General features: G+C 40.3%; 1 protein-coding gene across 1 annotated transcript; it reads left to right on the plus strand.

The window, feature by feature from the left end:
* The first annotated feature begins 8,102 nt into the window (after positions 1 to 8,102).
* On the plus strand, positions 8,103 to 10,123 carry LOC150032175 (uncharacterized). Its single transcript, XM_090308432.1, has 2 exons — positions 8,103 to 8,248; positions 9,745 to 10,123. The coding sequence occupies exons 1-2, from the start codon at positions 8,103 to 8,105 to the stop codon at positions 10,121 to 10,123; spliced, it is 525 nt and encodes a 174-aa protein (XP_090164558.1).
* The last annotated feature ends 13,553 nt before the right edge of the window (positions 10,124 to 23,676 follow it).

Raw genomic sequence — 23,676 nt, forward strand, 5'->3', positions numbered from 1 at the left:
GCCGAATTGCCTCCAAATGGAGATTTTTTTATCATGGACTCTACTCTGCATCGTAGACAGCTGCCAATGTGGCAGCAACAGAAGGTCTGCTGGACAAAACATATGATGAAGCAAAGAATATTCTTGATCACATCTCGAAAAACCACGAAGATTGGCAAGAAAGAAGCCCAGAGAAGGTAATGCGAGTAATGGTGCCATCGCATCATTACAAAATCAGATGACTGCGATGATAAACTTGTTGCAAGGCATTGCAATAAACAATTCAGGAACTCGAAATGGGCAAGTCAATGCGATAGAGCAAACAAGCACCAGCTGTGTCGTATGTGAAGAATTGCATTCTTTTGAGGAATGTCCACGAAATCCTCAATCAGTTTACTTTGTCAAAATTAATCCTTTTTCAAACACTTACAACTCGGGGTGGCGAAATCACCCTAACTTTTCTTGGAAGAATAACCAACAATAAGGCAGTCAACCTGTGGCTAAAAAAGAGGGACCGCCAGGGTTTTTTCATAGAAATAATGGACAACAGCAAACTAGCAGCTCTCAAACACCATCCCCATCATCCCTGGAAAACTTGTTGAAGCAATATATCGAAAAGAATGAAACAGTCCTTCAAAACCAAGCTACATCCATCTGCAATTTGAAAATTGAAATGGGACATATTGCGGGAGAGCTAAAGAACAGACCCCAAGGGACATTGCCTAGCTCAACCGAGCTTCGATGCAATCCAGGGAATACAGGGAAAGAACACTGCCAAGCAGTCACCCTAAGGAGTGGAAAGGCGGTGATAGAAGTCAGAAAGAAGCCTCGCAAGACCGAGTGAAAGAAGCAACCTATGGTTGAATAAAAGAAACCTTTATCGCGACTGAAGCAAAGAAGTCTGAAACTAGGGAACCAGAAAATGCGATCACCTTTAAGCCTTCAGACCATGAAACATTAAAAGTACAGCTCCCTCCATTTCCTCAAAGACTGAAAAAGAAACATAACGATGAAGGCCAGTATCAGCGCTTCTTGGAAATATTGAAACAATTGCACATCAATATTCCATTCATAGAAGCGATAGAGCAGATGCCGGTGTATGCAAAATTTTTGAGGGACATTGTCTCAAAGAAGAGAAGCACGGAAAGATTCACGACGGTGGCATTGACACAAGAATCCAATACTATAATCCTACCAAAGATGCACGACCCAGGCAGTTAACAATACCCTGCTCTATAGGAGGAATCTATATTGGTCAAGCATTATGCGATCTTGGGGAAACATAAACTTAATGCCCTTTTCAATCTTCAAAAGATTTAATGTAGGACAGTTAACACCCATAACGGTGACTTTTCAACTTGCTGATAGACCCTTGGTGCACCCTGAAGAGAAATTAAAGGATGTCTTGGAAACAATAGACAGATTCATTCTACCTGCAGACTTCATTATCTTAGATTATAAAGTAGATAAAGATGTTCCAATCATATTGGGACGACCATTCTTGTCTACTGGTCGTGCTCAAATAGATCTGCACAAAGGAGAAATCACAATGAGCATCAATGGAAAGAAGCTCGGGTTCATTATTATCAAGGCAATGAAGTTCCCAGATGAGGAAGGCTTATCAGATTTTGATGATGAACACACATGCACTGAAATTTGAGAGTCCAAGGAAGAGAATGAAGAAAGAGAGGATGCGATAGCATCCATAGAGGCTTGCCATGCGATAACAGAGATATTGAAGATTGAAGAAATGCTGAATTTGGATGATCAAAGAAAAGCACAGAAGCCTTCTTTAGAGCAACCACCTATACTAGAACTAAAAACTCTACCAACCCACTTGAAGTAGGTATTTCTCGGTAAGAATGAAACCTTACCAGTCATCATATCCTCTGCATTATTTGAGGAAAAAGAAACCGTGCTGCTCAGTGTTCTAAAGAAATATATTAGAGCAATCGGATGGACGCTCGCAAATATCAGAGGTATTAGCCCGACGTATTGCATGCATCAAATCTGGCTTGAAGAAAATCAGAAGCGCTCGATAGAACCTCAACGTAGATTGAACCCTGCGATGAAGGAGGTTGTCAAAAAAGAAATCATCAAATGGTTAGATGCCGACATTATCTACCCTATCATAGATAACACGTGAGTCAGCCTCGTGCAGTTTGTTCCCAAAACGGGTGGGATGACAGTAGTTCCTAACGCAAACAACGAATTGATCCCCATGAGGACCGTCACGGGTTGGCAGATTTGTATGGACTACAGGAAACTCAATGCAGCGGCAAAGAAAGATCATTTCCCCTTGCCTTTCATTGATCAAATGCTCGACTGATTAGCGAAGAATGATTATTTCTGCTTCCTTGATGGGTACGCAGGCTATAACCAAATTATTATCGCATCAGAGGATCAAGAAAAGACCACGTTCACATGTCCATATGGAACTAATAATGGGTAGAAATGCACGTTATTATAGTGCGAATAAGTAAAACAATGAAGGAATGCGACGGTAAAAATATACAAAATCATGTCCAAAAGTGTTAAACTGAGAAAATTGCGATCGCATGCGCCCATCACATAAAAGCAGCTAATTTACTTATTTTGTGCAAGAAAAATGCATTGGCGCAAGTAAAATTGTGATCCATGGAATTAGGCGTCCGCGTGCATTGAAAGATTGCGATCGCATGCGATCGCAAGAAGTTGCTCAAGAAGGTGGCCGCATAAAGACTACACATCAAGATGATAGCATAATAAATCATGACGGGACGGAATGCTGATGACTGTCGAATCTGAATTTAGACAAGCCGTTAACGACACACTGTAGCAAGTACATTCAACTTTTGCTGACCATTAATCGGTGCATCAAAGCAGGAGATTTAATGACCGCCTATCATTGCAATCATTAGAGAAAAATGATTCTTCACCTTGAGCTTTATAAATACCGAAGGCCACAATCGTTAACAAGGGAAATCATATACAAGATAGGGAGTCGTTAGTCTGTTCATAGTCATAAATATACTTAGAAGACGGAGACGAGCCAAGAGAAGAAGATGCCGAGAGATCATTCCCAGGTAGATCGAAAGACTGTCGAGAAGTGCTATAAAAGACAGTATAAAAGGCCACGGGAAGCAAGACATTGCTACCGAACTTCTTATCTCTACATTTTATTGCTATTCTGTATTCTGCATTTGATTTATAGACAATGGAAATATTATTTGAACTTATGTTCAATCTCTCCATACTTCGCATGAGTAGCTAAATTTTCGAATGGGTTGAGAAGTACTTAGCTAGCATGCCCTAAGATTTACACTTTATACGATCATCTTGTCTTATGTATGCGTCATTCACCCTTTAGAGATACTTGAGAGAGTAGTCTAAAGAAAGAATCTAGACTTGAGAGAGTTAGATTAAAATCTAGGCTTCAGAGAGTCAGATTAGAATCGCATGAGCAAGAGATAGAAACTTAGAGATAAGTTCTGTTTGCTATTACGCATCGCATGCACCCTAGAAATAGGATATGATAGTATGCGGTCACCTTATGTATGTGTGCATCATTCATAATCGCATAGACAAGAAAGAGGCTTAGACATAAGTCCTATCGACATTTTCGTATATATCACATGCATTCTAGAAATCGGAATTATGGCATTTGCATTGAGAGATGACATGCTGTTGTTTGTGTGTAGCATGATCGCATAACTTGTACGCAATCTTAGGAAGTGTTAGCTAAACCCCTTCTCAACCCGTTCATCGCATACTAATTGTAATTCTCGATTTCATAAACTCTTTATTCGAACTCTGTTGCATAGGAAATATACTTAAACAAAACACCATCCAACTTATTTGTTTTCACCACTACAAAGGAATCAAATTTATTGTCGCATATTTACTCAATAGTCCCTTTGTTCGACCCTAGACTTACAAGGAAACCTAGTGAGGCTTATACTTGGGTTTTACTAGGAAAACTTGCATGTGCAACGCATAACACATCAGCGAAACTCATACCATAATCGTATCACATTTCCAACGCATCAAGTTTTTGGCATCGTTGCCGGGGACTAAGGTAGTACATATTGCGCTAACAGTAAACCTTTTGATTTTCTTTGTAGCTTTTGACTTTTGTGCACTGCCATTCCTTTGGTAAGGGAAGAAGCAGGGGTCGCATGAGCGAAGGACTCGTTCCTAAGCCCAACTACGACCCAGAGATCGAAAGAACGTTATGAAGAAGATAGAGAGACAACTGCCGACAACAACAAGAGAGAAATTCTAGAATAGCGGAACAACCAGAAGAATGAGCCGCAAACGCGAACAACGTCATGGCAAACCCCATTCTCCTGGAAAACGACCGCAATAGACCCATCTAGGTCTATGCGTTGCCAAACCTCTATGATTTCTCCCTAGGAGTCATGAAGCCAGCTTTGGACGGATCGAGGTTTAAGATGAAGCCTGCTATGTTACAGATGATCCAGACAGCTAAACAGTTTAGTGGAAGGCGTGGCGAGGACCCGCACGCCCATCTCCGAAGTTTTATTGAAATCTGTAACATTTTTGTGTTCCCAAACATCTGTGCTGAAGAAGTTCGACTAACGTTGTTCCCATTTTTGTTATGTAATCAGGTAAGGAAATGGGCCTATGCTCTCGAACCAGGGGAGATAACCTCGTGGGAACAAGTTATAGAAAAGTTCATGAAGAAATACTACCCTCCTACCAAGAATGCAAGAAGGAGGAAGTTGATTACAAATTTTGAACAGGAAATTGACGAATCGCTCAACGACGCCTGGGTGAGGTTTAAGAGATTGGTGCGAGATTTTTCGCACAGTGGATTACCTGACTGTCTCCAGATGGAGATATTTTATCAAGGTTTGAACCCTGCATCGCAGACAACTACCAATGTGGTAGCAACTGGTGGTATACTTGACTAAACATGGCGCGAAAGCGATCAACAACTAAAAATTTGAGAAGGTTGGCATGAAAGCGACGATTAATATCCTTGATTGCATTTCAAAGAATCACAAAGATTGGTGCGAAAGCGATCAACGACTAAAAATTCGAGAAGGTGACGTAAACAATGGGGCCATTGCATCTCTTCAGAATCAAATGAATGCGACAATTAATCGGTTACAGGGCATCAAAATCAACAGCCCTGGAACACAAAGAGGGCAGGTCAACGCAATTGATCAGATGAGCACGAGTTGTGCCACTTGTGGAGAATCACATCCGATGGAAGAATGTTCGAGGAACCCGCAATCAGTATACTTCATAAAGAACAATCCTTTCTCTAACACATACATCTCTAGGTGGCGAAACCATACCAATTTCTCTTGGAAAAATACCCAACAACAAAATTATCAACCTATGGCGCAAAAAGAAGGACCGCCAGGATTTTTCCAGCGAATGAAAGGTCAACCGCAACATCAAGATAGCAGCTCGCAAGCACCGCCATCTTCCTCTCTGGAGAGCCTACTAAAGCAGTATATTGAGAAGAATGAAACGATCCTCCAGAATCAGGCGACTTCTATTCGCAATCTAGAGATCCAAATAGGACAGAATGCGGGAGAGCTTAAAAGTAGACAGTAAGGGACGTTGCCAAGCTCAACTGAGCTCCCTCGCAACCCGGGGAACACAGGAAAGAAGCAATGTCAAGTCGTGACTTTGCAAAGTGGAAAGACGATAGCGGAAGAGAAGAAGAAGCCAAGTAGGACTAATCTAGTTGCGATGGAATCCAAGACCCCGTTGACACAGAATGAACCGGAGCTTGAAATGATGGAACTAGAAGTTGCATCCACTCTAAACCTATAGAACAAGGAACCGTGAAGGTACAACTACCACCATTCCCGCAAAGACTTAAGAAGAAGCAAAATGATGAAGTGCAATACCATCGCTTCATGGAAATGTTAAAACAGTTACACATCAACATCCCGTTTATAGAAGCGATAGAACAAATGCCAAAATATGCTAAGTTTTTGAAGGACATGGTGTCAAAAAAAAGGAGCACAGGAAAGTTCGCAATGGTGGTGTTAACGCAAAAGTCAAACACCATAATTCCACCGAAGATGCACGACCCTAGAAGTTTCACGATGCCCTACTCAACTGGTGGGATCTATATCGGTTAAGCGCTATGCGACCTTAGGGTCAGTATAAATTTAATGCCCTTTTCAATTTTCAAACAATTGAATGTGGGGCAGCTGACGCCCACGACGGTGACTCTCAAGCTGGCGGATAGATCCCTAGTTCACCCAGAGGGAAATTTAAAGGATGTTCTGGTCTCAATTGATAAATTCATTCTACCGGCAGACTTCATCATTCTCAACTATGAAGCGGACAAAGATGTGCCCATCATATTGGGACGACCATTTTTATCTACTTATCGCACTCAAATTGATGCGTACAAGGGAGAGATCATGATGAGTGTAAATGGGAAGAAGCTCAGGTTTAACATCATTAAAGCCATGAAATATCCAAAAGATGAAGACCTATCTGATTCTGACAATGAACATAGTTGTAATGAAGTAGAGGAGTCCGAAGACGAAGATGAAAGAGAGGATGTGACCGCATCTGTAGAAACCTGCAATGTGATCATGGAAACAGCAAACAAAGAAGAAAATTTGAATTTGAATGAAGAAAGAAAAACACAAAAACCTTCCTTGGAACAACCACCTACCGTGGAATTAAAAACTCTACCAAGTCATCTGAAGTATGTTTTCCTGGGGCAAAATGAAACTTTGTCGGTGATAATTTCCTTTGCACTACAAGAAGAACAAGAAAATGCGCTGCTTAGTATCCTGAAGAAGTACATAAAAGAAATTGGGTGGACGCTAGTAGATATAAGAGGAATCAACCCAACATACTGCATGCACAGGATACATCTCAAAGAAAACCAAAAACGGTCTATCGAACCTCAACGCAGATTGAACCCTGCAATGAAGGAGGTTGTGAAAAAGGAGATAATTAAATGGTTGGACGTAGACATCATGTACCCAGTCGTCGATAGCATGTGAGTCAGCCCCGTGCAATGCGTGCCCAAGAAGGGAGGAATGACAGTAGTCCCAAACGCAAACAACGAGTTAATACCAATGACGACCGTCACTAGTTGGCGGATCTACATGGACTGCCGCAAGCTCAATGTAGCAACAAAGAATGACCATTTATCCTTGCCTTTTATTGGCCAGATGCTAGACTGCCAAGCAGGAAATGATTACTTCTGTTTTCTAGACGGGTATGCGGGCTACAACCAAATAATGATCGCCCTTGAAGACCAAAAGAAAATCACATTCACTTGCCCATACATAACGTTTTCTTTTCGCCGCATGCCGTTTGGATTATGCAATGTGCCGAGCACGTTCTAGAGGTGCATGATGGCTATCTTCTCTAAGTATCTCAAGGATTTAGTGGAAATTTTTATGGACGACTTCTCGGTTTACGGGCAAATGTATGAAGTCTATCTGAAAAACTTGGAGAAGATATTAAGAAGATGTGAAGAGACAAATCTTGTGCTGAATTGGGAGAAGTGCCACTTCATGGTGAACGAAGGTATTGTGCTCAGGCACAAGGTTTCCAAGGAAGGGCTGGAGGTGGATAAAGCAAAAATTGAGGCCATTGAAAAGCTTCCACCTCCAGCAAATGTGAAGGCTGTCAGGAGTTTCCTAGGACATGTAGGATTTTACCGTCCTCTTGTGAAGGACTTTTCGAAGATTTCTCGACCATTAAGTGCATTGCTAGAGGCTGACAAAACGTTTGACTTTGATTCACAATGTCTCAACACATTCAAAATACTGAAGAACGCATTAGTTACCGTGCCTGTGTTAATCGCACCTGACTGGACAAAGCCATTTGAGCTAATGTGCGATGCTAGCGGTTATGCGATGGGGGCAGTGCTAGCACAGAAGAAAAAAACAATGCCACACCCCATCACATATGTGAGTAGAATATTAAACCCTGCCCAAGCGAATTACACTACCACTGAGAAGAAGCTTCTTGTGGTTATCTTTGCGCTGGAAAAATTTAGAGCTTACTTGCTGGGATTGAAAGTGATAGTTCACACCGACCACTCGGCAATCAAATATTTAATGACCAAGAAAGATGCAAAGCTGAGGTTGATCCCATAGGTTCTCCTCCTCTAAGAATTGAACATGGAAATAGTTGATCGAAAGGGGACGGAGAACCAGGTTGCAGACCAACTATCAAGATTAGAGAATTCAAAAGTAGACCGCAATCAGTCGGAGGTGAACACAACCTTTCCAGATGAGCAGTTGTTCAAACTTGAACAATCACCATGGTATGCAGATGTTGTCAATTACTTAGTCTGTGAGCAATTTCCCAAAAATTACACAGCCCACCAAAAGAGGCAGCTTATGCATGAATTTAAATCCTACTATTGGGACGAGTCGAATCTTTACAAGAGGGGGTCAGACCAGATCTTGCGTTTATGTGTACCAGAGATTGTTTGTCAGTGCATATTGTCCCAATGCCACGACTCACCGTATGGTGGACACTTTGGAGGTCAACGCACAACAACAAAAGTGTTACAAAGCGGGTATTTTTGGCCGACTCTATTCAAGGATGCGTGAGACTATACTATAAAATGTGACAAGTTCCAACGCACGGGAAACATTTCATGGAAGAATGCAAAAACACTAAAGGACGCTTTGACTACAACGCCAATTTTGATCACATCCGATTGGGTAAAGCCATTTGAACTGATGTGCGATGCCAGCGGATATGCAATGGGGGCAGTCTTGGCACAAAAATTAAAGACAATGTTACACCCCATCGCATATGCTAGCAGAACATTAAACTCCACGCAGGCGAAGTACACCACCACCGAGAAGGAACTTTTAGTGGTAATTTTTTCCATTGAAAAATTCAGACCTTACTTGTTGGGGTCAAAAGTGACAGTCCACACAGACCACTCTACGATAAGATATTTGATGACCAAAAAAAGATGCAAAGACTAGACTAATCCGATGGGTTCTCTTACTCCAAGAATTTAATATGGAAATAATCTATCGAAAGGGAACAGAGAACTAGGTCGCTGACCATTTATCACGATTAGAGAATCCAGAAGTGGATCGCATCCAGTCGGAGGTAAACACCTCATTTCCTGATGAACAGTTGCTTAAGATTGAAGAACTACCCTGGTATGCAGATATTGTCAAATTCTTGGTCTGCAAATAATTCCCTGGAAACTACACATCCCATCAAAAGAAAAGGCTCGTTCATGAATGAAAATTTTACTACTGGGACGATCTGAATCTCTACAAAAGTGGACCATACCAGATATTGAGACTTTGTGTTCCAGAAACATCTTTCCATCGCATTTTGTTTCAATGTCATGAATCACCTTATGGAAGGCATTTCGGTGGATAGCGCACAGCAGCAAAACTTTTGCAATATGGGTATTACTGGCCCATTCTATTTAAGGACAGACAAGAATACTCTATGAAATGCGATAAGTGCCAACGCACTGGAAGCATTTCAGAAAAAAATGTGATGCCAATGTACATCATATTGGAGGTGGAGCTATTCGACGTCTGGGTAATAGATTTCATGGGACCATTTACATCGTCAAATGGTCATAAATACATTCTATTGGTTGTCGACTATGTTTCCAAATGGATTGAAGCTGTTTCATGCATTGCAAATGATGCAACAATAGTCTCTAAGTTCTTGCAGAAAAACATCTTCACTCGTTTTGGCACCCCACGTGCCATAATAAGTGACAAAGGGACCCACTTTGTGAATCACATTGTTAGTACTGTTGATCAAATATAGTGTCCACCATAAGATCGCCACCGCATATCACCCCCAAACAAACGGGCAAGCAGAGATTTCTAACATAGAAATCAAGTCAATCTTAGAGAAGGTGGTGAACCCATCGCGGAAAGATTGGCCCATGAAACTAGAAGATGCCTTGTGGGCATATCAGACTACTTATAAGACACCTATAGGCATGTCACCATATGCATTGGTGTTTGGAAAGGCTTGTCATCTGCCATTGGAATTAGAAAATAAGGCGATATGGGCAGTTAAGAAACTTAACTTTGATTTTAAGGCTGCAGGAGAAGAGAGAAAACTTCAGCTACTAGAGCTGGACGAGTGGAGATCACAAGCGTATGAGAATTCCAAAATTTACAAAGAACGTAGCAAGTGATGACATGATAAGTGTCTTTGCGAGAAAAACCTCAAGACAGGTCAAAGGGTATTATTGTTCAACTCTAAGCTGCGTCTCTTTCCTTGAAAATTGAAGTCACGTTGGTCTGGGCCTTTCATAAACAAGGAAATATTCCCACATGGAGCAGTGGAATTGATCAATGAAGATGGGAGCAACGAATTTAAAGTGAAATGGACAAAGAGTAAAGATGTATCACGGAGGAGATTTCCAAGTGAGAAAGCCTCCATTGACTTGGGTAAGCTAGAATGAAAAAGAAACACCAGTCCCTTCGATGATAAGCGGCATACATTCATCTGAGATGAAGTATATCCTTTTGAGTATCCTTTTTGTTTTTCTTTCAAGAATCTATTTTACTTTCTGCATATTTACTACTCTTTATGATTGTTAACTCTTTTTTTCGTACTTCTAATCTTTTTGGATTTCATCATTTTAATTGCAATCACAATATCAGCACATCATAGGAAAAGATGTGATTACATGCAGGCGAAAAATTAAATTTGGGGGTTGTGTCCTTCCCTGCCTCATCTTATTTAAATTTTGTACTTCTCACTTTCAATTTAATATTGCTGAATTCTACTATCACATTCTCTCTCGTTTGGCTCAATTATGAAATTTTGATTACTTAATTTGGTCGCCGCATTCATCCTTTGTCCATTATGACTTCAATGATGAAATATATGCTTCTTTTATTATCACATGAACTAGCTTCAGATTAATTTCAGGACAATCGATTCACAAAACATTTAAAAAATTTAGTGGTCTACCAGCTTTACTTCAAAACTATCTTTACAAAATTTTCTTAGTCCATCGCATGAAATATTTCGTCTTCAGCAATGAGGACATTGCTGCGTGTTACATTTGGGGGGGGGGGGGGGGGGGGAAGGTTTAGTTTTTTTTTTTTATCCTTTTTTATATTTTTTGTTTTTTTTGTTTTTTTGTTATTTTTTTTTTTTTCTTGTTTTTTTTTCTTTTTTTTCGTTGTTTTTTTTCTTATATTCTTTTTTTTTTTTTTTTTTTTTATTTTTTTATTTGTTTTTATTTTTTTAATTTTTGTTTTTTTTTTTTTATTTTTTCTTTTTTTTTTTTTTTTTTTATTTTTTTTATCTTTTCTCGTTTTGTTTTTTTTTCTTTTTTTGTTTTTTTTTTTTTTGTTTTTTGTTATTTTCAGAACTTTATTTCATTTCAATTTTTTTTTAAAAATATTAACGTTGAGATTGGATCTCACTCGTAATTGGATGTCCGCATGACACCCATGGGGGCAAGTCAAAATGAAGGTGGGAATCGTGATCAACGCAGAAACTAAGTGATCACAACTCCGCTGCCAAATAAAGAGATGGGCATGAGTTTTGACTGAAAAGAGTGCCTCGCTCGTAGTTGGATGTCCGCATGACACCCATGGGGGCAAGCCAAAACGAAGGCTGGGCACTCGGATCAACACAAGATCACAAAACGAATATCTGAAATGATGCAAAGGCCGAAACCGCTTAAACACCCCGGTTTGATAAAATTTGAAATAAATCATGTGATGCCTTGAGAAATGAGTAAAGATTTTTTTTGAAGATTAAGCTCGCGGTCCCTAAAGGTTAGAAATATTTTAGGAATAGATTAGGATAGAAATTAATAAGGCATTGGTTCAGCGATTTGAATAAGGCACCATGAGAAGCCTAGGCAGGGTGAAGGCGATTGAAATTTTGAGAAATCTTTAGTTTATGCTTGAGGGCAAGCATTATTTTAAATTTGGGGGTGTTATAACTAGTAGAAATACAAGTTATTAAAGCTCAAATTATTAAAACAATGGGAGAAAGCGATGGTAAAATAGGCAATATTACGATTGAGTGTGACAAATTAAAAGAAAATTACGATCGCTAACACTCATTGCATTATTTTGTGCAGGTACAATGCGATGGCGCGCTTGAGTTTGCGATCCAAGAGTACAATGCAATGGCGTGCTTGAGTTTGCGATCCAAGGGTACATCAAAGATTATTGTGTAAAGACTTTACATAAAGGCAACAACATAATGAAACATGATGGGACGTAAAGCAGATAACGGTCAATTCGAAAATACAGTTGACGGCTGTTGAAAGACCATATCGTTGCAAATACATTGAACTTTCGGTGATTATTAGACAGCACAACAGGGTATGGAAATTAATGCTGCCCATTCACACAATCATTGGTGAGAATAACTTTTTTTCCTAAGAAGTCTATAAATACCCAATGCTACCAAACCAGAAAAGGGGCGCGCGAGGAGGCAAGGCGAAGCCGAGGGAAGGGAATGAAGGAAATCAGATTCGCGATTTCCATGAGCAGCGGAGACAAGATAATTCCAAATCACAATCATGAATAAACAATTCATTTACATTCGAATTCAAACAAGCGGTTATACAAATAATACAGAAATTACAGCATGAAAACTCAAATGCACAAAGGGAAAACTCTACGAACAATTGAAGAAGCATCTCCACGCTCCTTTGCGCACGACCGCTTGAACAACAGCAACCTCGAACGCTCGATCTACACAACCGCAACACAACACGAACACTTTGCACTCACCCTCAACGATCGCCTCGGTCATAAACTCCTCAGCAACACAAACGGCCTCCACAGAACCTCGATGTTGTTGAGTTGAGTATGACACCAAGAACAAGGCTACCTTGGTATTCTCGGTGTGAGAATCCAGAGGGTGGGCTCTGTTCGAACTTGGTATGAGGCAGACGAAGGAGGAAACACCGATCGTGTACACGACTGGGCAAGTGGGAGATGGCGGAGACCTATCGTATAGGTCGATGCCCAATCGTTTAGCTAAAGCTGAGTGATTGTCTAGAAAAAGCTTATGTGATCATTTAGCTCATCGTTTAGCTCGGTCTGTCGCCTACAAACACTACACGATCGTTTACTTTGGGCAAGTGATTGTTTGGCAAAACTATGCGATCATTTGGTAAATACTGTACGATCGTTTAGCTCGCCACTACACGATTGTTTAGCTCACACTAGCCGTCGTTTAGTAAATCCGTATTTACTTGACGACTACTGTGAGATTCTTTGTGCGAGAGAGAAATCTCAAAAAACTTTTTATGAAAACTTTTCAACAGTTTGTAAATCATTTCTAAAATTAGGAAAACCATTTTTCTTTTATCTCACGGTTACCATGAATCCAAAAACCACCCACTAATTTGGTTATTTAAAGAAAAAGAATTAATTATCTAATAATTAATATTATTATAAATATAAATGATAACAAACTTATCATACTATATTTATAACCTATAATTTTAATATTTCATCTCATGAAACATATAACCATAGTTCTTTTTTGATTCCATGGTACTTAATGTAAATCTCATTTACATCAATCCCCCACTAGATGTATCTTATACATCATCCCGATTATATCATATATAATCAAAATACCTCTTGTCAATTTGAACCTTTCAAATCAACACCAAGAACTGATCCTTAACTGAATTCATTGAGCTACCAAGGAGACCGCATGGACCTGTAGCTCGAATCTCTAACAGTATGTGAATAACTGACTAAACTCTTTAGTCACGGGATCCACCATCCATTAACTACCATGCACTCCACTAAAGACCGACAATTGAATTCTCCTTACCATAAATATATTATATGTCCATCTTAACCAATCAACAGTGCGACAACCCTTTACAGATCGCTCGTAAGTACAACTGGGCCAATAGCTGTTATGCCCCTGTAGTTACATCTGTCTCCTTAAGTACCACTGATCCCTCTAATGAACATAAGTCATAGTCCTACTATGACTGAGTCTTCTCTTCCAAAGAGAAGTTGTGGCCACTATGTTTAAGTTCCGGAATCAGCCCTTAAGGGAGCAATCTCTCTACTTATCCCTGCTTCGGGAAAGGAGTGAATTCCATCTTGTGGATTGAGTTCCCAGCTCCCAGATCAGACAAGTCCCCAAAATGGTAAGCATATTGAGTTGGCAATCTGGCCACTCTCACCTATACTAATCAAAGGACCACCCTCAAAGGTAGGAGTTCCCAAAACACTCAGAATTGAGGTCGTGTCACCTATGGTCGTTTAGGTGAGATGCAAGTCTCTAGTATCAACGGCGTTATATATAGAGTCTAGTCATCTCGTGGTCCAGGTTTTATACAAACTCTTTGTATAGGACACCCTCACTCGCATGTCTCTACATGAATGGTCAGGATCTACCATCTGTAGTAGTTTACAATACTTGCAAACCTCTACAAAATGGGTTGTATCCCTAGTGTCACCAGGATCAGGTATCCCACCTTAATCCTTATACTACAGACCTATTTAGGTTATCATTTAAGGCATGATCCACTTGTATATCACATATACATGCTTAATTTCACATAAGATAACCAAGGATATTTGTTTATTGGATATGAGTAAATGCCAAAATTAAATAAGACTTGTTTTACTCATCGAACAATGTGTATCTTTACAAAACAATGAGACTCCGGGAGAATTAGGACACCAATCCCAACAAGGAATTCTTGAGTGGAAATTAATTCTCGAAGAGGTCGAGAGACTTCCAGAAACAGCACGAAGAAGAGACACCCAGCCCTTATGAGAGCAAGATTCTACAATTAGGGAAAGAGTTGAAGTGATAAGAGTAGTGTAAAAAGCCAGAGGAAACAAGACATTGCTCACCTGGCTTGATACTTTTTACTCCATTTATTGTTTTGTACTCAAAACTTTATTTGCAAATGGAAACTTCATTTCAATTTATGTTCAGTCTCTCCACACCATGCATGAGTAACTAAATTTGTGAATGGGTTGAGAAGTACTTAGCTAGCATGACTTAAGCTATGCACTTTATGCGACCATCTTATCTTATGTATGCTTCATTCATCATTTGGAGTACTTGAGAGAGTATTCTAAAGACAGAATCTAGGCTTGAGAGAGTCGGATTAGATCGCATAAACAAGAGTAGAAACTTAGAAATAAGTTCTATCTACTACATTTCATACACATTGCATGCATCCTAGGAATAGGAAATGTGGCATTATGCATTGAGAAATGTAGTACTTAATATTTGTGTATAGCATGATCGCATGACTTGTACAAAATCTTAAGAAATGCTAGCTAAATCTCTTCTCAACCCTTTTATTGCATACTTGTTACAACACCACCCTTTCATCGCTCTACATTTAATTCCATCGCATTAGAAAATCTAAGTTAAATCATCATCTACTTTTTTATCACGATCGAAATAGGATCAGAGTGTCTGTCGCATATCTATTTAGTAATCCCTGCGTTCGACCCTGAACTTACCAGGACCCTAAGAAGGCTTATACTTGGGTTTTTTTTAGGAAAACTTGCATAATCATCGCATCCATACATCCTTACATCTCATGATAAATCAACGCATCATAGTTCTTGGAGACAACTTTCTGAACAAGAAATGAATTTCAAGGTGGGAACAGGTGAAGTAATTTCAGCTCATATGGTGGAAGATGTCAAGCTATTTTTTGGAGAATCTTTCATCTTACTTAGAAATGTATATTATGTACCTAATATGGAAAGAAAATTAATCTCCATTTCCAGTCTGCTAGTAAATATGTACAGAATATCTTTTTAATCTAATGAAATGTTTATTTTTTCAAGTGGTGTTCATATTTGTTCTGCAAGACTTGAAATAACTTGTACATATTAAAACCAACTGACGCAAAGGTCATTCTAAATATAGAGATGTTTAAAAGACCCTAACACCTATCTTTGGCACCTTAAACTTGGTCACATTAATCTCAACAGGATTGAGAGATTGATAAAAAACGGTTATCTAAGTCATTTAGAAGATAGTTGTTTACCTCCATGTTAAAAATCATCTACCTTGTAGTAAACTAATATTACAAGAAATGACCAAAGATGCTATATAAAAATCAACAAGAGTTGTTGATCAAACTGGTCCATCAACAACTGTTGGCTCGTCACGTCCTTCTCAAGATTGAGTATGCCTCAACGTAGTGGGAGGGTTATTCAGCAACCTGAATGCTATATGGGTTTAACAGACACTCAAAACATCATACATGATGATGGATTAGAGGATCCATTAACCTTTAAAAAGGCAATGAAAGATGTGTGACAGGGAACAGTAGATAAAAGCCATGGATGTTGAAATGGAGTCTATGTACTTCAACTCTGTCTGAGAACTTGTAAATCAATCCCATGGGGTTAAACCTATAGGTTGCAAATGGATCTACAAAAGAAAACATGACCAAACTGGCAAGGTGCAACCTACAAAGCCAGACTCGTGGCAAAAGGTTTTACCCAGAAAGAAGGGGTTAATTTTGAAGAAATCTTTTCTCCTGTTGCCATGATAAAGTCTATAAGATACTACTATCCATTGCCACATACTATGACTATGAAATATGGAAAATGGATGTTAATACAGCTTTTCTGAATGGCCATCTTGATGAAAGTATTTTTATGTCTCAACCAGAAGGGTTCATCGAACAAGGACAGGAACAGATAGTCTGTAAGCTTAAATGGTCCATTTATGGGTTAAAACAAGCTTCAAGATCCTGAAATATAAGATTTGATACTGTGATCAAATCTTATGGCCATGAACAGAATGTTGACAAACCTTGTGTATACAAGAAAATAGTCAACAAGACTGTATCATTCTTAGTACTTTATATTGATGATATCTTGCTCATTAGGAATGAGGCATGCTTCCTTGCTGACGTAAAGAGATGGTTAGCAACAAATTTTCAAATGAAAGATTTGGGTGATGCTCAATATGTTCTAGGAAGACAGATTTTTTGAAATCAAAAGAATAAAACCTTAGCACTATCTCAAGAATCTTATATTGACAAGATGTTGTCAAGATATAATATGCAAAATTACGAAATAGGTATGTTACCTTTTAGAAATGGAATTCATTTGTCAAAGGAACAGTGTCCTAAGACACCTCAAGATGTTGAGGAAATGACAAGAATTCCATATACATCTGCAGTTGGGAGTTTGATGTACGCAATGTTGTGTACACGTCCTGACATATGCTTTGCAGTTGGAATCGTTAGCAGGTTCCAATCCAATCCAGGACACAGTCATTGGACTACTGTAAAAAATATCCTCAAGTATCTAAGGAGAACGTGGGACTATAGGGTGATGTTGCCAACTCAAATGAACCAAGGAGTCACAAATGTGGAAAATATATTAAATTAAAGTACCATCTCATCAGAGAGATAGTAGACCGAGGAGATCTGATCGTCATGAAGTGTCACACCCCACCCCAGACCACCCTCTTAGCCTAGAGAAGGGTGTGACTGTAGCAGTTATCAACCCTTTGGCTGACACTTACTGCCTAATAACTCTTGCGGAATAACTCTGATACCAAAATATAACTTATATACAGCGGAATGTCTTTAGGCCAAAAATTTATTAATTTAGAAACATAACATATTTAGAGTCATTACAACACTAGATTTACAAGTCCCAAAATCCAAAAAAAAACCCTAGTCCCTATATGAACAACAGTAACATGTGTACAATATTAATAGAAACCACCTAAACAGACGATTTACAACTCTTTTTGTCCTTTAGTGGCAGAGTAGATGTAGAGCTATCCTTAGAGGTTTTGACTGCTACCTGTGGGGGGGGGGGGGGGAAAGGGGGGGTGGGGGGGGGGTGGAAAAGAAAAACATTTGAAAACGGGGTGAGTTTGAGCCCAGTGAGTGACTTAAGAAAGATAATTGATTCTCATGCAAAATCTCAATAAAGAGTTTAACTGAAATATAAGCTTCTACAGTACTTGTACTGCAGTATAAACATTTTCCAAGCATGAAACATATAAAGCTATTTTAATCATAAAACAGTAAAACTGTTTCTCAATTGAGGATAACCTTACTGTGGGTAAAAACAATACCAACACCAACTACTGGTCAAGAGAGAACCCTTTTGCTTAATCTCTGACTCTACCTACCTGCACGTGGCCATACTAAGTACCGTTATACCTTAGGTACTTCTGTTCAGATACCTTCTCAAATGTCCTTTAGTATCTGGTTGGTTTGGTACCTTCTCAAACGTCCTTCAGTACCAATAGATACCTTTTTAAAGTCCTTCGGTATCTAATTGGGCGGATACCTTCTCAAATGTCCTTCGGTATCGTGTTTTTAGTAAAACTAGTCATAAATGACTTTCTCCTTTAAAACATGTAAAGTATAACACATATAAAAACATGGCTTTAAAGGTACTAATGCATGCTGAGTATATTTAACACATATAAATCGCTTTTCAACAATTTCTCACACATGCATGCGTTTAAAACATAAGTCATGGTTTGCTTAGAAATCACTTTGTTAAACTAGCTGGCATGAGAATAATCTTCTTTAAAACATGCTTTCTATAACACATTGTAATCAAACATTTTAAACAAATGTTTTAGTCAAAACATTTTATCCACTCACCTTGATCCCTTTTTAGGAGCTTTTCACTCTAGTAGCTCATTTTTCTACCTCGGGCTCCCTTTTCACCCCTAGAATCTAGATTCAACTTACAGCTTAGATTACTCATAGTTCTAAATCTTATTTTGAGATACTTCCTTCTACAAACATAATTTCTCAAGAAGCTTATCCCAAAATTTAAGCTCATAACCTATCGTGGTTTGGCCGAAATCATAGAATCTTCAAGACTGGCCCAAGCTTATCTGACAGCCTGACCCTTCTGTCTTCTTCTCAGTTTTTAGCCTGATCCCTTCGAGCTTTTCCTCTGGCAGCCCTACCCTAAAAACTATACTTTCAGAGATTTCAGGTGGCTTTGGAATCACTCCAAAAGCACGAGTAAATTGGGAGAACTCCTCGTCCCAAGTTGATTCTACTTTCCACACTTCACTGTCCAATGCGTCCTCTTTGAAATTCTATGACCAACGCATGGACTTTGGCTCCAACGCAAGGTTTGCTCAATTCTCCCACTCTTTTTTATAGTATTTCTGAAATTTGATCCAAAAATGAAGTCTTTTGGCGTTATTTATAGGCGTCCAAACCTTCCCCAGAGTTGACACCACCTACTTGGCTGCATGGCCAAGTGTTTCTCCCACACACTACCAACACATCATTTTGATCAGCGCAACCTAAGTGTCTTCCTCCTATGTAGCCAACACATGAGCTTCCAATCTGATGCCACCACCTCAAATTCTTAAGGCTTAAGGCTTTCCTCCCAAGAAGACACATGGTTTGATGACGTTTCCCAAGTGATCTCATCCTTTGTATGCGTCCAACTCTTGGATGTTCAACGCGTAGTCCATACTCAATGCCTAGCCATCACCAATGCATAGGGTGACCGTCCATCCTCGACGCATGGCTCACTAGGCAGCATCACACAACTTGCTTGGCATGGGTGCATGGTGCTGGCCATCGCTCATTCGCTCAGCCGCATGGGCTGCGTGCTTGGCTGCATGGCAGGGCACCTGGCAGGGCACCTCGATGCACGGGTATGGCTGCTTGTCAGGGCGCTCAATGCATGGGCATGGGCGCTCGACGCATTAGCAGGGCGTCTGGCTGAGGCTGCTCAATGCATGAGTAGGGCATCTGGTCGAGGTGCTCGACGCATTGCATGGGCGCTGGTCAAGGCTGCTCAACGCATTGCATGGGCGCTGACCGAGGCTGCTCGACGCATGGGCTGCCTTTCAACACATGCCTTGTCTACCCTTGTGCCTTCCAACACGTCATCTCCATTTTTCCTTCTTCAGCCGCATGCCATCATCAGCACACCCTTCCAACGTCTTGGTCCCTTCCAACGCATCCCACACAAAATTCCATACTTAGCCAAATTTTCCAAATTTTCCCCAAAAGTTAAACTTCCAAATTTCCTCTTTTCTTCAAATATCCACTCTTTTCTCTACCATTACACACTAGTTTCCACATCAACCTACTCACCACACTAGTCTTAGTAGGGAACATACTTAAGTAGAGAAATTAGGATTCGGGGTTCACACGAAGATAGCCTCTGAAGACAACCTTGCTGATCCATTTACGAATGCCCTCCCGTCTAAAGTGTTCGAGAGCCACCTGATTGGATTAGGACTCCGAGCAACGTAATCTAGGGCAAGTGGGAGAATATATATGGTATTATAGATGCCCTAGTTTATTGTATTTTCCCTTTATGTTTCTCAACATTGTATTGTATATATTTATTCTCACTGGAGTTTTAGTCCAAGTGGGAGATTGTTGAGAATGTTCTAGAACTCACAGTTCGTAATTTTGTGTTAAACATTCTATTTATCAATAAAATATTATTGAGTATCTTATTGAATTAAGGTATTGATTTTGCATTCTATTATGAAAATCCAATAAACATATCCATGGCTATAGTACGAATACTTTAACTACTTTAACTTCATGTGACTAGGATCAAGTTAATAGTATATAGCCTAAATGGTCTATAAGTATATGGATGAAATTGGGTATCTCATCCTAGTAACACTATTGGCTGCGGCCCATTTTGTATATGTAATACAAATGATGTGATCCAAAGATCATTCATGTAGATACATGTGAGTGGGGGCATCCTATGCAATGAGTTTGTGCGTGAACTTTCCGGCGAATGAAAATGCGAAAATGGACCCAAGGGTTAAGAACGATGAAAGAAAGTTGTGCACCAGAGGATTTTGAAAACGAATCTCATTTGGTGCCCCAAGTGGCTATTGGGCCCAGGAGGGCTACCTCGAGGCCCAATTTTTGTGCGCGAACTTTCCTCTGGGCGAAAATGTGAAAACGAAACCAGGGGTTAAGAAAGATGAAGAAAAGTTGTGCGCTAGACGATTTTGAAAACAGAGCTCAGTTGGTGCCCCAAATGGCTATCGAGCCCGGTAGGGCTACCATGGGGCCCAATTTTTTTGCGTAAACTTTCCGACAAGTAAAAACATAGAAATGACCCAAGGTTTAATAACAATGAAAAAAAAGTCGTGCGCCAGACTGTTTTGCAAATGGAGCTTATTTGGTGCCCCAAATGGCTATCGGGCCGGTAGGGCTGCCCCAGGGCCCAATTTTTGTGCGTGAACTTTTCGACGGGCGAAAACGCAGAAATGAACCCAAGGGTTAAGAACGATGGAAAATTGCTGTGCACCAGACAGTTTTGCTAACGGAGCTCATTTGGTGCCTTAAATGGCTATTGGGCCCGACAGGGTTGCCTTGGGGCTCATTTTTTGTGCACGAACTTGCCGGCGGGCGAAAACGCACAAACGAACCCAGGGGTTAAGAACGATAAAAAGAAGTTATGTGCCAAACATTTTTGTGAACAGAGCTCATTTGCTGCCCCAAATGGCTATCGAGCCTGGTGGGCCTACCTTGGGGCCCAATTTTTGTGCGCATAGTTTCCACCCAGCGAAAACGTCAAAATGGACCCAAGGGTTAAGAATGATGAAAATAAGGCGTGTGCTAGATGGTTTTGTGAACGGAGCTCATTTGGTGCCCCAAATTGTTATCGGACACGACAGGGCTGCAACGGGGCCCAATTTTTGTGCGCAAACTTTCCGGCGGGCAAAAACACGAAAACAGACCCAGGGGTTAAGAACGACGAAAAAAGGTCGTGCGCCAGATGGTTTTGCGAATGGAGTTTATTTGCTTCCCCAAGTGGCTATCGGGCCTGGCGGGGCTGCCTTGGGGCCCAATTTTTGTGCGTGGACTTTTCAGTGGGCGAAAACTCGAAAATGGACCCAGGGGTTAAGAATAATGAAACAAAGTCGTATGCCAGACGGTTTTGTGAACGGAGCTCATTTGGTGACCCAAATGGCTATTAGGCCCAGCGGGGCTGCCATAGGGCCCAATTTTTGTGTGCGAACTTCTCGGCGGGTGAAAACTCGAAAGCGAACCCAAGGGTTAAGAACAATGAAAAAAAGACGAGCACTAGACGGTTCTGCGAAAGAAGCTCATTTGCTACCGCAAATGGTTTTCGGGCTTGGTGGGGCTGCCCCTGGGCCTAATAACTGTGCGCAAACTTTTCGACACGCGGAAATGCGAAAACTGGTGGGATTGGTATCCTAATTCTCCATGAGTCTCGTTGTTTGTAATTATACACATTGTTTTATTAATAAAATAATTGTTATTTCATTATGGCATTTACTCATATCCAATAAACAAAGCTCCATGGTTATCTTATGTAAACTTATGCATGTATATGCGATATACAAGTGGATCATGCCTTAAGTGATAACCTAAATAGGTCTGTAGTATAAGGATTAAGGTGGGATACCTGATCTTAGTAGATCTTGATCATATGGTAGATCCTGATCATTCATGTGGAGACATGCGAGCGGGGGTGTCCAATACAAAGAGTTTGTATAAGACCAGACCATGAGATGACTAGACTCTGTATATAATGCCGTTGATACTGAAGACTTACATCTCACATAAACAACCATAGGTGACACGACCTCAATCTTGAGTGTTTTAGGAACTTCTGCCTTTGAGGGCGGTCCTTTGATTTATAAACCTTGTACTCCATTTTTCCTACATAAGTGAGTAACAAGCGTGTTAAGTAAAATTATGAAAGGAGGTAAAGAAAGTAGGAAGATGAAGGAAGAAAATTCAAAGTGTTACAAATACTTAGTCAAGGGTGAGTTTTAGGTAATATAACAAGTGAAAATTGGCCAAGTATGGAATCAAAGTGTAAGCATGCGTTGATGGAGAAGTGTGGATGCATGAGGTTGCGTGTGTAGCAATCAAGGCTTGTAGAAGCTAAGTGTTTAAGGTAAGGATAAACTATGTGTTGGTACTAAGGATGAACACATGAGTTGAAAGGCATGATGCGTTGATAAGGCTCGTGGCAGCCAAGGTGCTTGCGAGGGTATTTGAGCATAAAAAATGCGGGCACTGGACGATTGTGTAGCAAATAAGTCGCGCTACACGATGAGGTAAGTGATCGTCTAGCAGATAAACGACGCTACCGATGAGGTAGGCAATCGTGTAGCAAATGAGCGGAGCTAAGCGACGCGGTAGGCGATCGTGCGGTAAAGTGCGGTGCTAGACGATACGAAGGGTCGTGCTAAGTGATAACGCTATGCATTGGACGATAGCGTTAAGAGACAAGGCGTTGGCACTGCATGATCGGCATCAGCACTAGATGATGAGCTGCATGACAAGCGCTAGACGATAGGCGTTAGGCGCTGGGTGATAACTTGTAGAAATACAAGTTATTTATGCTGCCTTATCTAGATATTGCAGCCAAAAGAAAAGGATTATGAGTCGATTGTATGAAAATTAGATCAGAAATACAATAACTATAAATTATCGCAATTACACTCACTGACATTGTGAAGATGGTAGAAGAGGATACTTTTACTCTGTTTTGTAGGAAACCAAGTCACCGCTTGCGATCAAGGCTAAACGAGAAACTGAACAACGCATCTCTGTTACATTGTGACAGTCGATCCTGGGCTGAATTTCAACCGCATGCGGTACTAAAAACAACACAGCATGCGAGCAACCGATCGAAAGATGCAGTTGAGCAATGCAAATGCGGAGGATTGTGACACGTGTACAACTAATCGATGTGCAGATTTGACGGTCTGATTGCATAACAGAAG

The sequence above is a fragment of the Benincasa hispida genome, chromosome 12 (assembly GCF_027475165.1).
Source record: "Benincasa hispida cultivar pf3 chromosome 12, pf3_genome.v1.1, whole genome shotgun sequence".
NCBI classification, from domain to species: Eukaryota; Viridiplantae; Streptophyta; class Magnoliopsida; order Cucurbitales; family Cucurbitaceae; genus Benincasa; species Benincasa hispida.

Bases quoted from the DNA above. Each gene is read 5' to 3' on its own strand.
- LOC150032175 (XM_090308432.1), top strand. From the start codon at position 8,103: ATGGAAATAGTTGATCGAAAGGGGACGGAGAACCAGGTTGCAGACCAA. The intron at 8,249-9,744 runs GTATGCAGATGT...GATCAAATATAG, and splicing joins AAACTTGAACAATCACCATG to TGTCCACCATAAGATCGCCA.